Genomic DNA, 17,393 nt, shown 5'->3' with positions numbered 1-17,393 from the left:
CAGTAGTTCACTTAACTCGCTGCCAAATATCTTTTAAAACAACAGATTGCAAGACATAAACCAGGTGACATTTTTAACAGCGATACTTAATCTATCACTCATTGAAAACAACATATGACAAGGTCTGAAATATATAAAATATACAAAACAATTCATTATTTCCAATTTCACACCCTGGCATCCTATTACCAGCGCTTGAATCTAAAGTTTAAACAGGGAAGAGAAGTCACATGTTCAATTATGTCCTTGTTAATGTAGATGTTTTGAACCTTTACTTACTGTGTGATTTCAAACTACAACCTTACATCGAGCTTCAACCTGAGCGTCCACCTGTTTCCATTCATAACCTGTGTCCACACAGTTTAATTTTTATACCCTGAAGATGACATTTTCAGTCTTATAGACAAGCAATGAAATACTTTCCTGGCAGAGAGCAACATGGGGAAATGAATTTGACGTAAGTTTGTTGACAGCTGGATGCATTATACATTTGTGTGACTCAATGTGAGCTTTGCTGAACTGATTTAAACCATAAAGCAATTTTATATGGAGTAATGCCACCTGACAGGAAGCAATGAGCTGTGTGTTGTTGCCAAAATATTTCCTTATGACAAAATGATAAATGTTGCTTTATATCAGAGATCAAGATTACCCACAATACTGCAGTCTGCATAGACTGTATATACAGCATATGTAATCTATGACTGCCAGTATGCAACAGAAACTTTTCAGTCATTTATATTATTCCCATCAATGGTGACATCACATGGGGATGTAAAATTACCTTTCGTTAAAAAAATGTATGCATCTGTGTGCTGGTTATTTCTTTATTGCTTCTTGTTATTTATACTGTAGCTTTTCCCATCAGTAACTATTCTGCCCAAATCTAACTGTCCTGGCGTCAGCACTTGATGTTTGGAGTCTCCTTATCCTGAAATAGCACTAGTAGTCATCACTCTCCATTATGTCTGCAGGCAGAACAACCTCGTAGGATGAACTCTCTTGTTATTCGTGTCCACTGTAACCTTGATGTAATGTTTGGCTGAATTTAATGAAGAGAAAATGGCTGCTGTTAACCAATGTTATCGGTTCAGTGTGTAACAGTTGGTGGTTTCTAGAGGTGAAGTTGCATATTGCAACCAACTGAAAACCACTCACCCCTCAACTCATCCCTCCCTTCCAAGCATAGGAGAAACTAAGGAGGCCTTCAGAAAAGGAGGTCATCTAAAGAATAGAAACCATGTTTCTATGGTGCAACATGGCGGGAAGAGCAGCTTCTCCGGATGCAGATATACGGGGGGACATTCTAAAGTAACGAAAACATGACTCTTAGTCTCTGGTGATTATGAACACATGATTGGTATATTTCATTTCTCCCAATAGATCGACCAAATCCTACACACTGGACCTTAAGCTAGAAAGGTGTTCCTATGTTTACCCCACACTTTGTCTTTCTTCTGCACTTCAACTATTTGTGCCGTCCTATTTTTAAAAAAAATCAAAAATGCCTTGTGAAGGTGTAAAATAACAAGGTGCCAATCAAATCCTGTGCCCAGAAACAAATTTAATTTAAATTTTGTTAATTGACTCAGAGTTTAAGGAACTAAAATGTTGTATTCACTTTGAATATACATTTTGTAAAGGAGCAGATTCCTTGGTGCATTTTTTTCTGTTTTGTAATGATTTATTGTGTCGAGCCTCATCTTTATTCAGCTTAATAATCAGATATTGCTCTTCAGTATCACTCTTATAAATCAAGTGGCAGGAGGTTACTCTATCACAAACCCTCATTATAGTTTGCATAGATACATTTTTGAGAGAAAAACACAAAGCAGCCATTAAATATTTCTAGACAGCATATATGAATAAAACAGCACATCCTCAAATTAATGTAAATTGATGATTTAAGTAAATTATCCTTTGGTAATTTCTTCACTGATCTCATGATTATTAGGTTTGAAAGTGATAATTAAAAAAGTTAACAGAATTTTCTCCATTTGTAAGATTTTATCAGGACTGAGTTGTCTTTGTTGAAATAAGAGACCAGCTTCATATGTTGGAACAAAGTCAATTTATACTTTTAACGCTGAAATTCAAAGTCTCTCACTTCACCATGTTCATCAGGTCCGCTGTGAGTCACTCCCGATCCCACTAGATGGTGCTGTTCACCACATGCTTTCATGTTTTTCTGCATTCCCATAGAAAAGCCTGTGCCATCATTATTGGAGCGGTTGAACATCTCTTCTCTTTGGCAAAATAAACAAACTCAACATACACATTTTTCATTTTCCAGATATTTATTCTTAAAAATGACTCAGGATTTAGGAATTGCTTCGAGTGCCGGTCCTGACGTGGGCCCTCCCTCTCGCCACCTCCCACGTCAGCTGTGGATATTTCATGCAGCTGTGTAGTATGCCATCAACGCTCTACGGTGATCCTACTAGTTTAAAGCTTTGTCACAGAGAAATCAAAAGCTGCAATGACTTTCAATATATTGATATGGATAATAATTGCATAGGATAATAGCCATGCTGTACAATACACATACTTATAAAACAATATGTTAGAATGATTAGTACATATTCCCTAAAGTGTATACAGTTTTTCATTATTCTCAACATTTAAGTGCATCATATTATATGAATAGTCTTTATATTAATGATCTGATACACAGTTATAGTGATTGGAAACATACAGTACATACATACAGCATAAGTAAACCTTAACCGAGTTTAGAGGGACATTGCGAAGCCCTTATAATGTAATACATACTGTCTGGTAAAATGATAGAACTTAGAAAATGGTATGCAGTGGAATGATAAAACTGTACACGACTGTCATACCAGATTATGGTGGTTATTTTCTTTTACATTGCTGAGTTTAGTTAATTCCTCTAGAACACAGTACGGGTTATCTACATGAAGCCACTCTCAGAGAAAACAAAACAAAAGAAAGCCATTTCTGTATCAAACAGAAGGTCAACATCTTGCATGCATTACTTTAGAAGTAGTAAAAATGTTAAATTAGTGAATAAGAGGGAGAAAAAAAAAATCATAAACGTCAACAACCGCATGCAGCAACAATGGTTATAATGTGAACAATTCCATAATGCTTCCAGCACCTCCTGATCTCACACCCTCACACAATCATAAGGCATGCCCCATTTAACTCCTGCACAACCACACTTGCAATGGCAGATACATCCTATAACTGGAATGGACTCTCCTCTTGTTTACCTTCATATGGTCAATACATGTGTAATGAAACCTGTAAATAAAACAAAAAGAAATCCACTCATTAGGCCTTATTTTGCTTTACAAGATACTTCAGTGACAGTCTCACACTGAATAGTGGCTCATCTCGTGATTTGTGGCCACAGGCTTATCAAACATACTGGTCGTCAGGCTTCCTCTTAATAATTGAATACTTACTCAGCGGACAGGCTGCTCAGTTCGTATTCCTCTGGCGGAGGTTCTTGTCTTTGTGGTTGTTAGTGGAATTAGTTTTCCTTTGGCAGGAAGCAAATGACACAATCAGTTCACACATCACACAGAAATGTGCTTAAACTGTAACTCTTGTCGAGAGAATGATTCACAAAACATGGGTTGATTCTAGTTCTGTTTAATCATTGTCGTCATTATTTATAGTAAGAAACAAAAATTTGCTTCTTCTCTGTTTCACCTCATTATTATTTAGATAATTTAGATTTTTGATGGAAATATATTTTTGAAAGCGGAATTTAGCATATTGTCTAACATGTTATAGACTTAATGGTAATTAAGTCTGGTTTAAAGGGGCATTCCACTGATTTTACACACAGACTGTGTTGTGTAATGTATTTTTCTGGCAACAAAATAACCCTGATGATTTTATCATAGTTATCAATTTGAATAACTGTGATCAGTGGTGAAAAAAATATTTAGTTGCAGTTGTAATAAACATGAAAGGGTAGATTACAACAACACATATCACCAATTTAACAGTGGTGGAGCATTACAGACATTTGGTATTGTTTCTTGTAGTATTAATAGTTATAAGGACATTGTATTTTTTTATCATTTACAACATCTGACAACAATTTTAGCTTCTTCTGTGAAGACATGTTTTATATAATTAGTATAATTATTTCAACATAATGTTTATCATCATTAGATATCTGTTTATACAAAAAATAAATTGCTGTGCCGCCCACAGGAGGAGATATAATTGTTGACCAATACATAAATTAGCACTTTACTTCTTATGACTACATTATAGTTATAAACTGTGTATGAACTCTTTGATAAACATTTTAACAAAGAGCATCATGGATTTCGTAATCAGGACAATTTAAAGTATCCATGTCTGACGTCAAAATATTTCTTTGTGTTTTACTTAAAAAGCAGCAAAAAAAATCAACACATATTGCTCCAAGTTATTTGTGACCCAGATTTGGGGGGTACATACATCATGAGCTCTACACACAGTCGACAGTGGATGCGTGATGGTGAGCTACAACAAAACACACATGAATGCACGGGGCTACACAGAGAGAAGGTAGTGAAGGCAAAAGGTTTATACTTACACTGGTCCAGCTGGGTCATCATCTGATGCAACAAGGAAAAATATGGAGAAATGAAGACCAACAAAATGAAATAATCGCAAGAAGGTAGTACAAGTTGATGCAAGGACAAAGAGTTTAGTTTAAATAAAGCGATGCAACACATATTGCATTCAGCCCTGAGCCTTATGAGGAGTTCTCCTTCAGCTCTACTGCAGGTGCAGCCTGTTTCATGGAATGAAAATGCAGCCTACAGATGAAATAAGAAAACAGTAAACAACGCGCTGTCATGCCGCAGCAAAAAAAGGACCCGGTGAGGTCATTAACAAACACACAGAGTGCAGTAGAAATCCAGCACAACAACACAATGAAACGCATGTGCAAGTGAGATCAATTACATACAGGTAATTTTAAAATGGAAAAAAGTAATACTGTTGTCATGCAAAGACAAGCAGCAATAACAAAGAACATCTGTTCACTCAGAGAGATCAATGAGAAGCTTTACTGTATGTAATAGCTCAAAGCCGTGTGAAACGGTGAGTAGAAACGAATGACGACCTCGAAATAGATTCAATTCTTTACAGCGACTTCTTGCATGCCATTTCATCGCTGTAGCAAGTTTGAGTTTGTTGCTAGAAATATGGGCATTTGTAACAAATAAAGAAAAGCTGAAAAGCTGAAGATGGAGGAAGCTTAACAGAAGTGCATCCTGTGCTGTGAACAGGAAAGATAAGAGGCTGAATGCTCATCGAAATTCATGACACATGCAGAGTCTCGCACTTACCACAAACATGATTTAGGTTATGCAATTTGGTGGAAAAGGGAGGATGGTATACATTAAAACAATCTGTAATCAGCAACCAACACTAACCCTAATTCAAAGTAAAACATGAATTATCTACATCTGTTTTGTGAGGTTGTAAAGTTTATCAAAATGAGTAAAAGACTTCAAGTGCAGCAGGAGTCCATCTCCTACCCTGTAATGATCCATAATGGTGATACATTTCTGTGCAGTGACTGTCACAAGGAGCTGTCTGTCATTCACTGCATGTTGGGCCTAATCAGCGTGTGACAACATCAAAAAGTCAGTTTGAGGGGGAAAAGGTCACCCAAATACCATTATTGCATGATTTATGAAATAGCTAGTCTCTTGAAAATGAAATACTCAGCAGTATTAAAGGGAAAAAAGAATCCCAGGGTGACGAACGCTGGTTGTGTAGCTAAATGACGTGTCGTGGTTAAGCTCGCAGCAACTTGGGGACGCAACAAGGTCCTTGGAAAGCTGTTAATAATTGAAACTGTCCACCTCCGCAACACTGCAGTATCATATTTCTCATGAATATTAAATGGATGAAATTGTCCTGACAAGGTGCGACCTCTTGCAACAGTGTCTGCCTATTGGGTCAACCTTGCCAGACTGAATTATTGAATGCGGGCACGGCACAGGGTCAGGTGACTCTGTTGGTGTCTCTGGTGAAAGGAATTAATTACATTAAAAAAGTCAAAATTGTACAATAAAGTCTGTGTCTGTTCAGGAATGTTAAAAACAGAGAAATAATAAAACAATTCAAGACACCACTTGCTGGTGACTCACCGTCTTGCATATCCTCAGGCTTCTTGCGCTTCTCATAAACAACGATGATGACGACCAGGATGATGATCTCGGCCAAAACTCCCAGGAGAGGCCATAAGGGGGCCAAGTGGCTGCGGACCCTCAGCACAGACTTCTCGTTGCGGCTGCTGATAATGTTGGTGGCGTTGCAGTGGTACTCGCCTGGATCTAGACTAATGTCCAGGTCGATAATGTGGAGCTCGGTGTAATTGTCTCTGCTGTTGATGAAGAAGCGTCCGGTTGAGTTGTCGATTTCCTACAGAGGCACATGAACAAAGATGCTTTTACTATTTTAGTTTACATCATGTTTAAATCAACATTTCAATCTGTATCTGTATAACAGGAACATTCGGAAATAACAAAGTGGTTTATAAGCTGGCTTATTGAACTGTTGCTCCTCTATTACTGTCAAATCCTTAAACTGTATTTTTACAGTTCCAATATGTTTCATCGATTTTATTTGTTATCTTTTTAACGCTTAATAAATTAAGTTCATCATAATTAAATCAAATGTTGTATAATATTTGCAAGGTATTCCATTTGACATAAATTCCTCAAAAACTCAATTCCTAGGCAAGAATATTTCCAGCAATTTAGTGTAAGTGTGGTTTTAATTCAATCCTTAAAACAAGAATAAAAGGTGACACTGTTATTTAGTGATAGACATTTTTTTGTGTATGGCAAAGTGGATTTTAACCTCTCAACCTTCAGCTGACTTTTTTTTTTTTATTCGATTATCCAACTTCTTTTACCCCTTATGATTACATTTGTCAGCACAAATCACAATAATAGTAAATATACAGTTTTGTTGGTTCAGCATTTTAATACAAGTATGCCACAAGACTAAATGTTACTTCTCTGTGTGTGGAGATCGGTCGAGATGTTACTGCGTCAGATTTGAACACACTAGAGCACCTGCAGTCCACAAATTAATGTTTATACAAATCTAATGATATAGTGTATAGTGTGTGTAGTTGTGTCATATACCCTTAAAACACCGTTCTCAAACTTCTTCCAGGTCCAGACAGGGTGAGGATAGCCCTGAGACTTGCAGTAGAGCACAGCAAGCTGGCCCTCATTCTTATTCTCACTGCGCTTGTGGCCTGTAATATCAGGAGCAGCTAAAACAGAGAAAATAGCAAGTAATAGTTACAATGATACAAAAGGTTCACAAAAATAAACTATTATAGGTCTAATGTGAGTGCAGTTATTTGGAAATTCAGGTGCAGTCATGTCAATGAGCTGCATGAAAATAATGTACGTGGGTGAAAATATGTGCTTTTTTATGTTTTCATTTTCTAGTTGGACCTGATAATAAACAGCACTCTTACTAATGCATTTTTAAAGTAAACAATGGTAATGAAAATGGATAAATAAATCAATGTCAGGCACTAAACAGCTGCTTTACTGTTATCACTTCAAATAATAATAGCGATAATTATTAAGTTGTATTTATGTAATGTACTATTCCAGTAAGATGCACAAAGCCCAGAGTGAGACAGCTAAAAGAAGCATTTCCTGCAGGGAGGAAATGATGCAACAAATGTACTATAATCTCAAAGTACACAATATAAAAGAAACAACAAAATAATTAAACATGCAGGATGTTGTGTATTTTTTACTAATCTACAAGTTAAAAACAATTCTCTTTTTCAAGTCTTTCATGACAGAGAGAATATACAATAGGAAACTGACTAGTCTGTGAGAAGAGAAGTGAAATATGGACATCAAAAATGTCGACATTTGATGATGACATTTGATGATGTCTGTATAATTCTTTGTATTGTTATAATTCTCTTAATTTTTGCCTGCACGAATATAATTAGTTTATTTGCCTGGACCAACAGAATTTTTTACCATAAAATAAATGTAAACGGCGACAGTAGAGAAGGCTGACCACATTCTGCGGTTGGGACATAATCCTTTGCCATCAGACAAATAAGACACCATCTGCTGCCACTGAGCCGGGCATTGGTTAGATGGAGGTGTCAAGGGCGCCGGCTGCCCCTGAGCTGCCAGCAGAGCCGCTTGAAAATCACAGGTCCTCGCATGACAGGGCTGCTGGTGGCTCAAGGCCACACAGGCCATTTTTATTGGTGACATCTCTAATGTGGCCTTGAAACTAACAAAGACGCCTGTAGCTCACAAATCAACACCTACATTTAACTTCAATGGAGGCGTTGCCTGATGGAGCCGCCTCAAAGGTGTAGACACACGTGTACACTCCAGCGTCGTCTCCCCTTGGTTTCCTCAGCCTGCAGAGCATAAACACACCTCACATGAACCCACAACCGACAGCTAAACACAGACACACACACACACACAGAAGAATTTGCCGTGACTCCCACCTGTACTCTGTGTTCTTATTCGGACTGCGTGTGTCCGGGATCTCCTCGCCATCCTTCATCCAGTAGCTCTCCTCGGGGACATTGTAGGCGCTGGTCAGGTTGCACTGCAGTGTGAAAGCGTCGCCTTCCACTGGAAGTGTGATGTGTTCGGAGGCGGTGATTGATGGCTCTGTAAAAAGAGACACAGATCAGCTACCACAGAGGGGATGCTTGCTAGGACTCGTGGGTGAGGCTGTGTTGGAAGATGTAAACAAGGCAAAAATGATTCAGACAAGACAACCACACTTTATATAAGATACAGAGTTATAGATAATATAAAAGAAACGAGAAAAGAGTTGCTCAGTGGGTGGAATTCATTGGTGCATCCGGCGTTCCTGAAATAGGAATCCATTCATTTTCAGGCGAAACTGAAATATCAGTACAATAGATGTAAATCTGTAATAGTAAATACCTGCTTCTTTGATCAAACTTAAACCTACTAGCCTGTGTACAATCAGGTACAACTCCCATGGCGCATTTCAGTAAGAAGCATCCAATCACCATGCTTAATTTTCTGTTACGTGTGGGACTAATGAGCAGAAGCTAAAGAACAGGCTTTTCACAAAAACTTGATAATACAATCAGGAGGTTAAATAGCTCAGTTCTAGATGAATTCTGCAGGTGTCACTGTGTTGTGGTCTGCAAGCTTTTGTATGGTGGCCTCACACAAGCGGGAAAATAAATGCAAAAGTGACTACGCAACTAAAAGATCCACACAAAACGATGGATGCTGACAATGAAATGAGCAGAGTTACTTCCTGCAGTCAAGTAAAGCCGTCGTTTGTGAAAAACAGGTCAAGCCAGTCGAAGATTGAGGAGTTATGGTGCAGGTACTTGAAGCAGCCAAAAAGGTACGACACCAACATCAGACAAGCATCAAATTTTAAGTGTCGACTGACTGTTTGCTGACTGTTAGGATGGCTGTCTTGAACGTAGAAATGAACTCTTCTCGTTTCATTTCCTACATCCGTTGTCGCTCGCTTCCATTGTGATTGTGTCTCCGTTGTGTGGCTTTTGCGGTAGTGTTGTCACTTTTGCATTTGCGTTGTGGCTCCTGCATTTGTGCTTTCGTTAATGAGCTGGTGTGCAACGTCTCGGCCACCGTCTAGTTTTCAGCCACCTGCCGCTCTTAAATTACAAAGCTGGGCAGTAAACTTATTGCAAAGTTACCTTCTCTGAATATCAGGGAGACCAGTGACTAGTTTGTCCCCCAAATCCTTTTTATGAAGCACAAACCTACTGAGGTTACAAGAACTTAATTGTGCAGGTTATTCTACCACAACTGACTCAGCATTTATAAAAGACATGTTCATGTTAGCAGCCAGTAAAGACGACTGTAGGACAAGATCTTTCTCATAATCTAGAGATATGAAGTCACTCTGGAGTAGACACCAACACTCTACAATTATATGTGTAGTAGTAGTTTATATTCTGCTTAAACCTTTTTATCCACATCTTGCTTAAACAAGTAGACACCGGTGAAACTGAAACTATACTTGGCCAGCACATACGCACATCACAGTACAGACTTCACAATTGGTGAATAAATGAAACCATCAGTTCCATCAACTACTTTGACTACATGAAATCTAAGTCTACGTGAAGTAGAAGGGAGATGAAGGGAAACCGGACTCTACAGACTGAGGTATGTACTGAACTAAGGAACTAGCACAACACAAAATACTACTCAACTCTGCTTGTAAAAGAAAACACGAGGATGAGTTGGTTGTGTTTTTCTTCATTTTCCAGGTCTGTAGGGGAGGATGGCGCCTACGGAGGAAGCTAGCGGTCCTCTGGAGAGGATCGAGGGAGACTGAATCACACAGGAACTGTTAAATATGGCTGCTGGGGGGAGGGGTGATAGTGGTGGGGGGGGGAGTCCTCTACACTGACCACTCACTCTGCAGCACCGTTATAGTGGCCTGAGCACGGATCCAGGTGGTGGCTGGATTTTGATGCAGGTCGTTACGTCGTGGGTCATTGCTGGCTCTGCACTCGTAGGTCCCGGCGTCGTCCAGTGTGAGACGAGAGACGGCCAGCACGCTCACGGCGTTGGTGCCGTAGGCCGTGCTGATGGACACCCGACGCTTACGGGCGCCGTCCCACAGTTGCCTGAAAGAATCGGCTCGGTTGATCTCAGAGTACCACCACTGGATCTCTGGGGTGGGGTTTCCCACCACGTCACAGTACAGCTCAAAGACGTCGCCTGTGAGTTTAGTCTCGGAAAGAGGGGATTTCACAAAGCCGGCTGGTGAAGGTGGAGGTTTGTGGGACGACATGTCCAGAGATAAGCCCAAAAAAAGGGAAACAGGTGTGGGATGGAAAGGTGAGAAAACAACAGGGTAAATTAAAAAGGAACCAGAAAGGAAAGGAAAAAAACAGATCATGTGAAATAATCAAAAAAAGACAATGAAAAATAACATTGAAATTTAAAACATAAAACATAAAACAAAGGTGAATTAAAGTGTTTGAAGAAAAAGAAAATATAACATATGGGCTGCAACTAATGATTGTTTTCATCATCAATTGTTTTTTATCTTCTGAATCAATTATATTTACTCATGCAATTGTTTGGTCAATAAAATGCTAAGAAGAAGTAAATAAATATCCATATATATAAAACAATAATTCTCATAATTGATTAGTCTGCATTTTCATTATGCTTAAAGCAGATATGACAAAAAAGCAGATGTGAGGATGTAAAACAAGATCATATTTGGCCATTTTGATGGAAAATTTAGCATAGTTGCTGATTAATTTTCTGTCGGTGGACTAATGGATCAATTGTTTCTTATAAATCAAACATCATCCTCAGACTGTGTGCAGTGGTCACATCAATATTTAGGGTAGCGCAGAGAGCAGGAGAGAGAGACGACCTCAGATGTGCTGCAGCCATTATTACTGCTATTCCTGGGAAGCTTTAATTTGATTCTGCTGGGACGCCCCTGCAGAGCTGCTCTCACTTGGTTAATGTTCAATTAATAAAATCTTTTAAATTTATGCCCCGGCTCACACAGCGCTCACAACCAAAAGTCCTCCAAGTGACCTTGACGTTATTATAATAATAATAATAATATAATACTACATGCCGTCAGTGTGATGATCATTAGTGCTCAGAGAAGCTTGTTTATATAATAATTCAATCATGGAGAGACCAGACACCAAACTGTACTGTTCATTTCACTGGATTGAAATGTCCCAATCTCAGAGGCCAACGCAATAGAAGAGTAACAATTGATCATGGCTGCTCATAGAGGAGGAGGAGGAGGAGGAGGAGGACGACGAGGGGCTGTAGTCATGAGCCTGGTCTATAGGCACCGTGTAGCGTGCACATGAGATTGAGGAGATTTATAGAAGCTGCAGCTCTAAGTCTCTGGGGAGCGTGTGGGCGCATTGGTAATAGACCCCATCCGTTTCCATAGAAGCAATCTACGGCAACAAAGTCGGAAGCAGAAGAGACAGACAACCAGACCAGGCAGATCATCACAAGACGGACAATCAGGGTTGTTTTTTTTTCAACTGACATCATACCCCCGCTGTACAGCCCACGACGAGTCATCAAGCCCTGTATAGATTCCTGTGAATATATAAGGACCGGTTAACAACACAAGTGGGGCTGAACAGTAAAAGCAACACCTCAGCTCCGAACATAGAAATGCTGAGAGACAAATCCTGACACCTCTGGAAGTCGAGATGTGCTGAGCCAGTCACACTGTGCCGGCACGCCACTGTCCCGTACACGTCTGAATGATGTCACTCATGTCACATGGATGTTTGTTTGCTTATGGAGCGTGGTCGCATGTGTCTAGTGTGTGTGATCCGAATATTCTGAAGATTATTTTATCAAATTAATCAATTAATAGTTTGCTATGTAAAACATCAGAAACAGTAGAGATGCTCAGTGTCCTACAGCACAAGGTGACATCATTTAACGTCCGATTCCAAAACCCACAATATTCTCTAATTAGGCTATTCTGGTATTTTCTTTAAATAGACAGTCAAATTAATGAAGTCATTGTTGCTGGTCTACTTAGAGCTATATAGGCTGAATTGCATTGAAAAAAATTCGATTATGACTTCAGAACATCCTGATTAATTTCACAATCTTTTAATATCCTTAATCTTTGAAAATAATATGAATGCAACTAATCTTTTTCATAAATGTATTTCTCTTAGCCCAAGGGGGCTCCTTGAATTGACCCAACTAACATATACATTTTATTTTTTACAATAATCTCTGAATGCCAACCAAGTTAAAAGCAGCCATACAAACTTGCTCTTTTTTTATGTCCTCTCATTATGTTTCTCCTTTAAAAAAAATAAAATGTACTGTGTATTGCCTGTAAACACATCTCACCTTATTCTTGGGAAAAAAAATCGTTTTTTCTGTTTTATATGCTTGTTCTAATTTGGATTAAATGACTCTGACTTTTGTTTGTATTATTGTTGGTATATATATGTGCCAAAGTGTATTATGTTTATGCTGTTAAATGACTAAACTGAACCCCTTTCAAATGGCCTCATTATAATGTTATGTTATTAAAATTATCATTACACTTTTTAATAGAATAACATGAAGAGTCAGGGTTTAAATCTGTGCCGATCTCTGGTTGAGTCGTCAAACTGTACAATCTGACAGATGGCCACTCGGCCATCTGTCAGATTGTAGTTTGACAACTGCCCGGAGCAAACTGACATTCCAAGTCACTGTTTAAAGGAGTATGAATATGATTTAATTTAAAATATTAAGATTGATACTTTGATGCAGTCTAGTCATTGTGCGCTTTAAAAATGGCCTCTTGAATTTAATCAAAAAGGTTTATACTCTTACAAACTGAGCTGAGTAAGGAAAGTCATTACTTTTACAATAGAAGGAATATAATTTGTTTTATGTGGAAGAACAGTAAATCAGAGCTGAAACAATTAGTTGCATTGATAATAAATTAAATATATTAGATTTGTTCATTTTTTAAGTTAAACTGCGAAGTGTTAGTTCCAATCAATAAAATTGATATTCAAGCCCGACTGCAAAATAACTGGTCCCGGCGTCATCCTGGTCCTTTTGACTTCAAGCATAAGATGTGTTATATATTTCACTATACGTTGTTGTACAATTTGCAATACACTTTGTCTTCTATTTACTCCACTAATCAATCAATCATCAATTATAACTAATAAGAAAATACAAATACAGCCAAATATATTGAACTTGAATTTAAAAATTAAAACATTTATGTTAAATGCAAACACATCCGCATTGTTTATTCTGCTGCCATTGGCCTCTAATGGCATCTACTGGAGAACAAATCATGTAAACGTGATACAGCCAACAGCAATGCTAGCCTATAATATGTACTAATAATATTCAATATATACTCTACTAAGACACTCTTTGGACTCTTACAAACAAGAAGACAAGATCACACTCCCTAGCTATTCAAGCCATTACATGAAACCAGCATTCTGAGCTTTATCTGCCGTAGCACTGATTGATGAAGAAATGTGAAGAGTGGGTGTGCAGCATAGGAGGAGATACGTAATGCATTCCTACACGTGGTCAGCTCGGGGGGAAGGTCCGGAGCTGAGATTCACTCATTCTCACACAGTGCCTGCAATGAGACAGAAGCTTCACTTACAGCGCACACTTACAAATGCTCGGCTAAGATGGAGCCACACTGCCCCGATCTGTTCGCTGCGGATGAGATTTATGAGCGGGGAGTCATTTGCACAAGTAGAAGTGCGCCGAGAAATCAATGCCATCCTGCAGTGTGGTGCATCTCGACTAAGAGTTAACAGATTCACTGTTGCAGGAGGACATTAAAGCCATGGTTCCAGTGCAGCATCTCTGCTCTAAAAATAGAGGCATGCAGCAAAATGGACTGATGCTATTTACAGAGCAGCACTTTGAAGGTCCTCCATCTAATTACATTGGCTATGGTTTTTTGTTCCTGTTACAGAAACCTGGAGTGATGCAGGGAATTATCTCACCCTGCAGGAAGAGTTATAAGGATACACTGCTGGAGACTAAACGCTGAATTACTAATAATATACATCCTTACGTATCTCAGCAGACAGCAAGCGTGCAGCATGTTGATCGAGTGTGTGTGTGTGTGTGTGTGTGTGTGTGTGTGTGTGTGTGTGTGTGTGTGTGTTTGTGTAAACACTTTTGTTGCCTCTTTGGGACCTTTTCCAGAATTAACACTGACCTAATCAGGACGAGTGGACCTCATGGGGACAAAACCCTGGTCCTTATGAGGCAAAATATAATTTATGGGGTCCCTGTTAAGGTTGGTGAATTGTGATTAGGTTGGGGTTAGGAATGAATTAGTCATGGTTAAGGTTAGGGAAAATGTTTTGGTCAGGCTGTCCACAACATGGAATTCAATGCAACGTCCTAATAAGGATAGCTGTGTAAACCTCTGTTTGTATGTGTGTGCCTTTATACTCAGTTTTGTTACATCTTTAAAACCTTTTCCAGCACAAACCAGTAGATTACATTGGGACCAAACCCTGGCTCTAATGAGGCAAAACATCATTTCTGAGGTTAAGGTTAGGTAATATATGAATATACTGTATGGTAATATATGAATTGTTATTTGGTTAAGTCTAGGATTAGGCATGAATTGGTCCTGGTTGAGGTGAATTGTGAATAACAAGTGGTTAGGTTAAGGCTGGGGTTAGGTATGAATTCGTCAGAGTTAAAGGGATAGTTCACCCAGAAATGAAAATTCACTCATTATCTACTCACCACTACCGATGGAGGGTTGGGTTTGAATGTTTGAATCCACAAAAGGCTTTTGGAGTGTTGGGGGTTAAATGCATTATAGCCAAATCCAATACAATTAAAGTAAATGGTGACCACTTATTAAAGCGTAAAAAAAAAAATGCCATCCAAGCATTGCCATAAGCACGGACATTCAAATTCAACTGGAAAAATTATCATGTACCCCATGTTTTTAGCCTTAATAACAGTGGACATTTAGGCTAAAAACGTGGGCTAAATGACGCCACTTTGAGACACATTTTCATTTTTGGGTAAACTATCCCTTTAAGGTTAGTGATATGGGTTTTGTGTGTGTGTGTGTGTGTGTGTGTGTGTGTGTGTGTGTGTGTGTGTGTGTGTGTGTGTGTGTGTGTGTGTGTGTGTGTGTGTGTGTGTGTGTGTGTGTGTGTGTGTGTGTGTGCGTGACACCATTCCTCCATGTGTGTCCTGTCCTGGCCCAGTGTAATGAGCAGTAACTTGTCCTTGCTGAGTGAAGGGCTCATGTTTCCACTCTGTATTCAGCTCCACACGTCAAAGGACATTTTAGGGACATCGCACAGGCCTCTGCTGAGAAGCACATCATCCGAACGGATACACATTGTGGCCCATCAATGATTTATTGACCCTTCATTTTAAACTGCAGGGAAGGAAAAGGAAGCGCCGCGCTTTTACCTTCGACTGGTTTCAGGGATTATCTAATGACACTTGGCGGCTGCGGACACATTCGTGCTGCTTAACAACACACACGTCCCGTAATGGTTCGTCTCGACATCCTTCCCTGAAAGCCGCATTATTCTGTTCTCCCTTTTCCCAACGCCATGTTGTCGGGTTACTAGCATCATGTCTGAGAGGAGAGCTGGTTCTCTTACCGTTCTGAGAGGAGACGGGCTGCAGCATCAGCGCCCCGAGTATCAGCACCGAGAAGGACATGACTGCAGCTCGGGCTTTTCCAGGTGTCATCTTCGGGGACGAGGAGACGGAAATGCCGGTAGAGGCGAGATTAAAGAAAAGGGGAGGGGGGGGTGACCTGAGCGGGGATGTGGTGGGTGAGTGATGCGGCGTGGATCCGTCCGAGGCTCCCACACACCGACAGTGTCACGCAGGGAGGAGAGAGGGAGGTGTCGCTGGGTGGACTAGCGGGAGCCTGGAGTACTGCTGCCGGATACCTGCGCTTCTGCCGCCGCCGCTGTCAGCTCCGGTGCGCCGCGGGAGCCACCTTCCTTTTAACCCCCTCCGTCTAATCCCAAATCCCGCGAGATCTCAGTGGACAGCGGGGACAGGCGGGCGACGTCCCATCATAAAGAGGAGCAGAAATCTAATATATCAAAACAATAAGTCCTTTATTGATTTGTTTTTCTTACATCAGAATCATTTGCCAGTGAATATCATTCATGAAAGCAGCCTTTAGCCACATTTAACATTTAACATTTAACATTTACATTAAACTCCAGTTTAACTAGTTTCGCTAATGTAAATAGTCTACTGTTGCTATGGTTACCTGCAATTTAATAGAGCTGTGGATTGTTCCTGCCGACCAATCAGAAGCCAGTGTTTCTCAGGTGTTGCTACAGGATTCTTCAAATATGAACAGCATGGAGAAAGTGAGCATGTGTCCAGGGCCCCAATGGGGGCCCTTCGCCGGAAAATGTATTATGAGACTCTTTTCTTGCTGTGTAGCATTTTTTGTTTTTAAAATATTGGAGTAAATATGATTTTGAGAATGTTACCTGATTGTAAGATTCAATGTTTTGTAAAATAGCAGATTAAATCATAATATATAGGCTACGATGTATTAAGACTGTGTCTGACGCTTCATGTCTTCTTAACCTAAAGCGATATATGCTGTGTGGTTTCAAGTTGCTCTCAGGCACACCCAGTCTTCATAAACTATTTTGCATGTGTGGGTAGGGGTCTGTTGTGAGTTTGTGTCCAGAGCCTGTGGTCATGATAATCCATCCATGACAGTACTCAGTGCTTAACAAAGTGCCACTATGTCTTAAACTGTGCCTTGGGTCAAGCGGTCACAGGCTGACTAAGCCCTGACCTCAAAGGCACATGCACAGGCTTTAAGAAGACTTTTAATCCTATTCC

General features: G+C 39.7%; 1 protein-coding gene across 3 annotated transcripts; it reads right to left on the bottom strand.

Annotated features, from left to right (window-relative positions):
* Positions 1 to 2,278: 2,278 nt before the first annotated feature.
* Positions 2,279 to 16,534, bottom strand: LOC117762582 (neuroplastin-like). Of its 3 annotated transcripts, none has more exons than XR_004614023.1 (8): positions 16,172 to 16,534; positions 8,501 to 8,669; positions 8,313 to 8,407; positions 7,140 to 7,273; positions 5,325 to 6,408; positions 4,565 to 4,586; positions 3,432 to 3,508; positions 2,279 to 3,267 (listed from the first exon to the last, which is right to left on the bottom strand). XR_004614023.1 is itself a non-coding variant. In XM_034586983.1 (8 exons), the coding sequence occupies exons 1-7, from the start codon at positions 16,260 to 16,262 to the stop codon at positions 3,448 to 3,450; spliced, it is 846 nt and encodes a 281-aa protein (XP_034442874.1). In that variant the 5' UTR covers positions 16,263 to 16,533; the 3' UTR covers positions 2,279 to 3,267; positions 3,432 to 3,447. The 3 variants fall into 3 exon arrangements, 2 of the variants coding, with proteins under 2 accessions (XP_034442874.1, XP_034442875.1); XM_034586983.1 differs by having other exon boundaries at positions 6,135 to 6,408; positions 16,172 to 16,533; XM_034586984.1 differs by having other exon boundaries at positions 4,565 to 4,574; positions 6,135 to 6,408; positions 16,172 to 16,531.
* Between the last annotated feature and the right edge of the window lie 859 nt (positions 16,535 to 17,393).

The sequence above is a fragment of the Hippoglossus hippoglossus genome, chromosome 6, assembly GCF_009819705.1.
Source record: "Hippoglossus hippoglossus isolate fHipHip1 chromosome 6, fHipHip1.pri, whole genome shotgun sequence".
Classification (NCBI taxonomy): domain Eukaryota; kingdom Metazoa; phylum Chordata; class Actinopteri; order Pleuronectiformes; family Pleuronectidae; genus Hippoglossus; species Hippoglossus hippoglossus.
The sequence above is the reverse complement of the archived record's forward strand: the minus strand, read 5'-3'. Positions and strand labels throughout refer to the sequence as shown.

Coding starts and splice junctions, on each gene's coding strand:
- LOC117762582 (XM_034586983.1), bottom strand. CDS start 16,262: ATGACACCTGGAAAAGCCCGAGCTGCAGTCATGTCCTTCTCGGTGCTG. Junction 8,408..8,500: donor AATAAGAACACAGAGTACAG/GTGGGAGTCACG, acceptor TATGCTCTGCAG/GCTGAGGAAACCAAGGGGAG. Junction 3,509..4,564: donor GATGACCCAGCTGGACCAGT/GTAAGTATAAAC, acceptor TTCCTGCCAAAG/GAAAACTAATTCCACTAACA.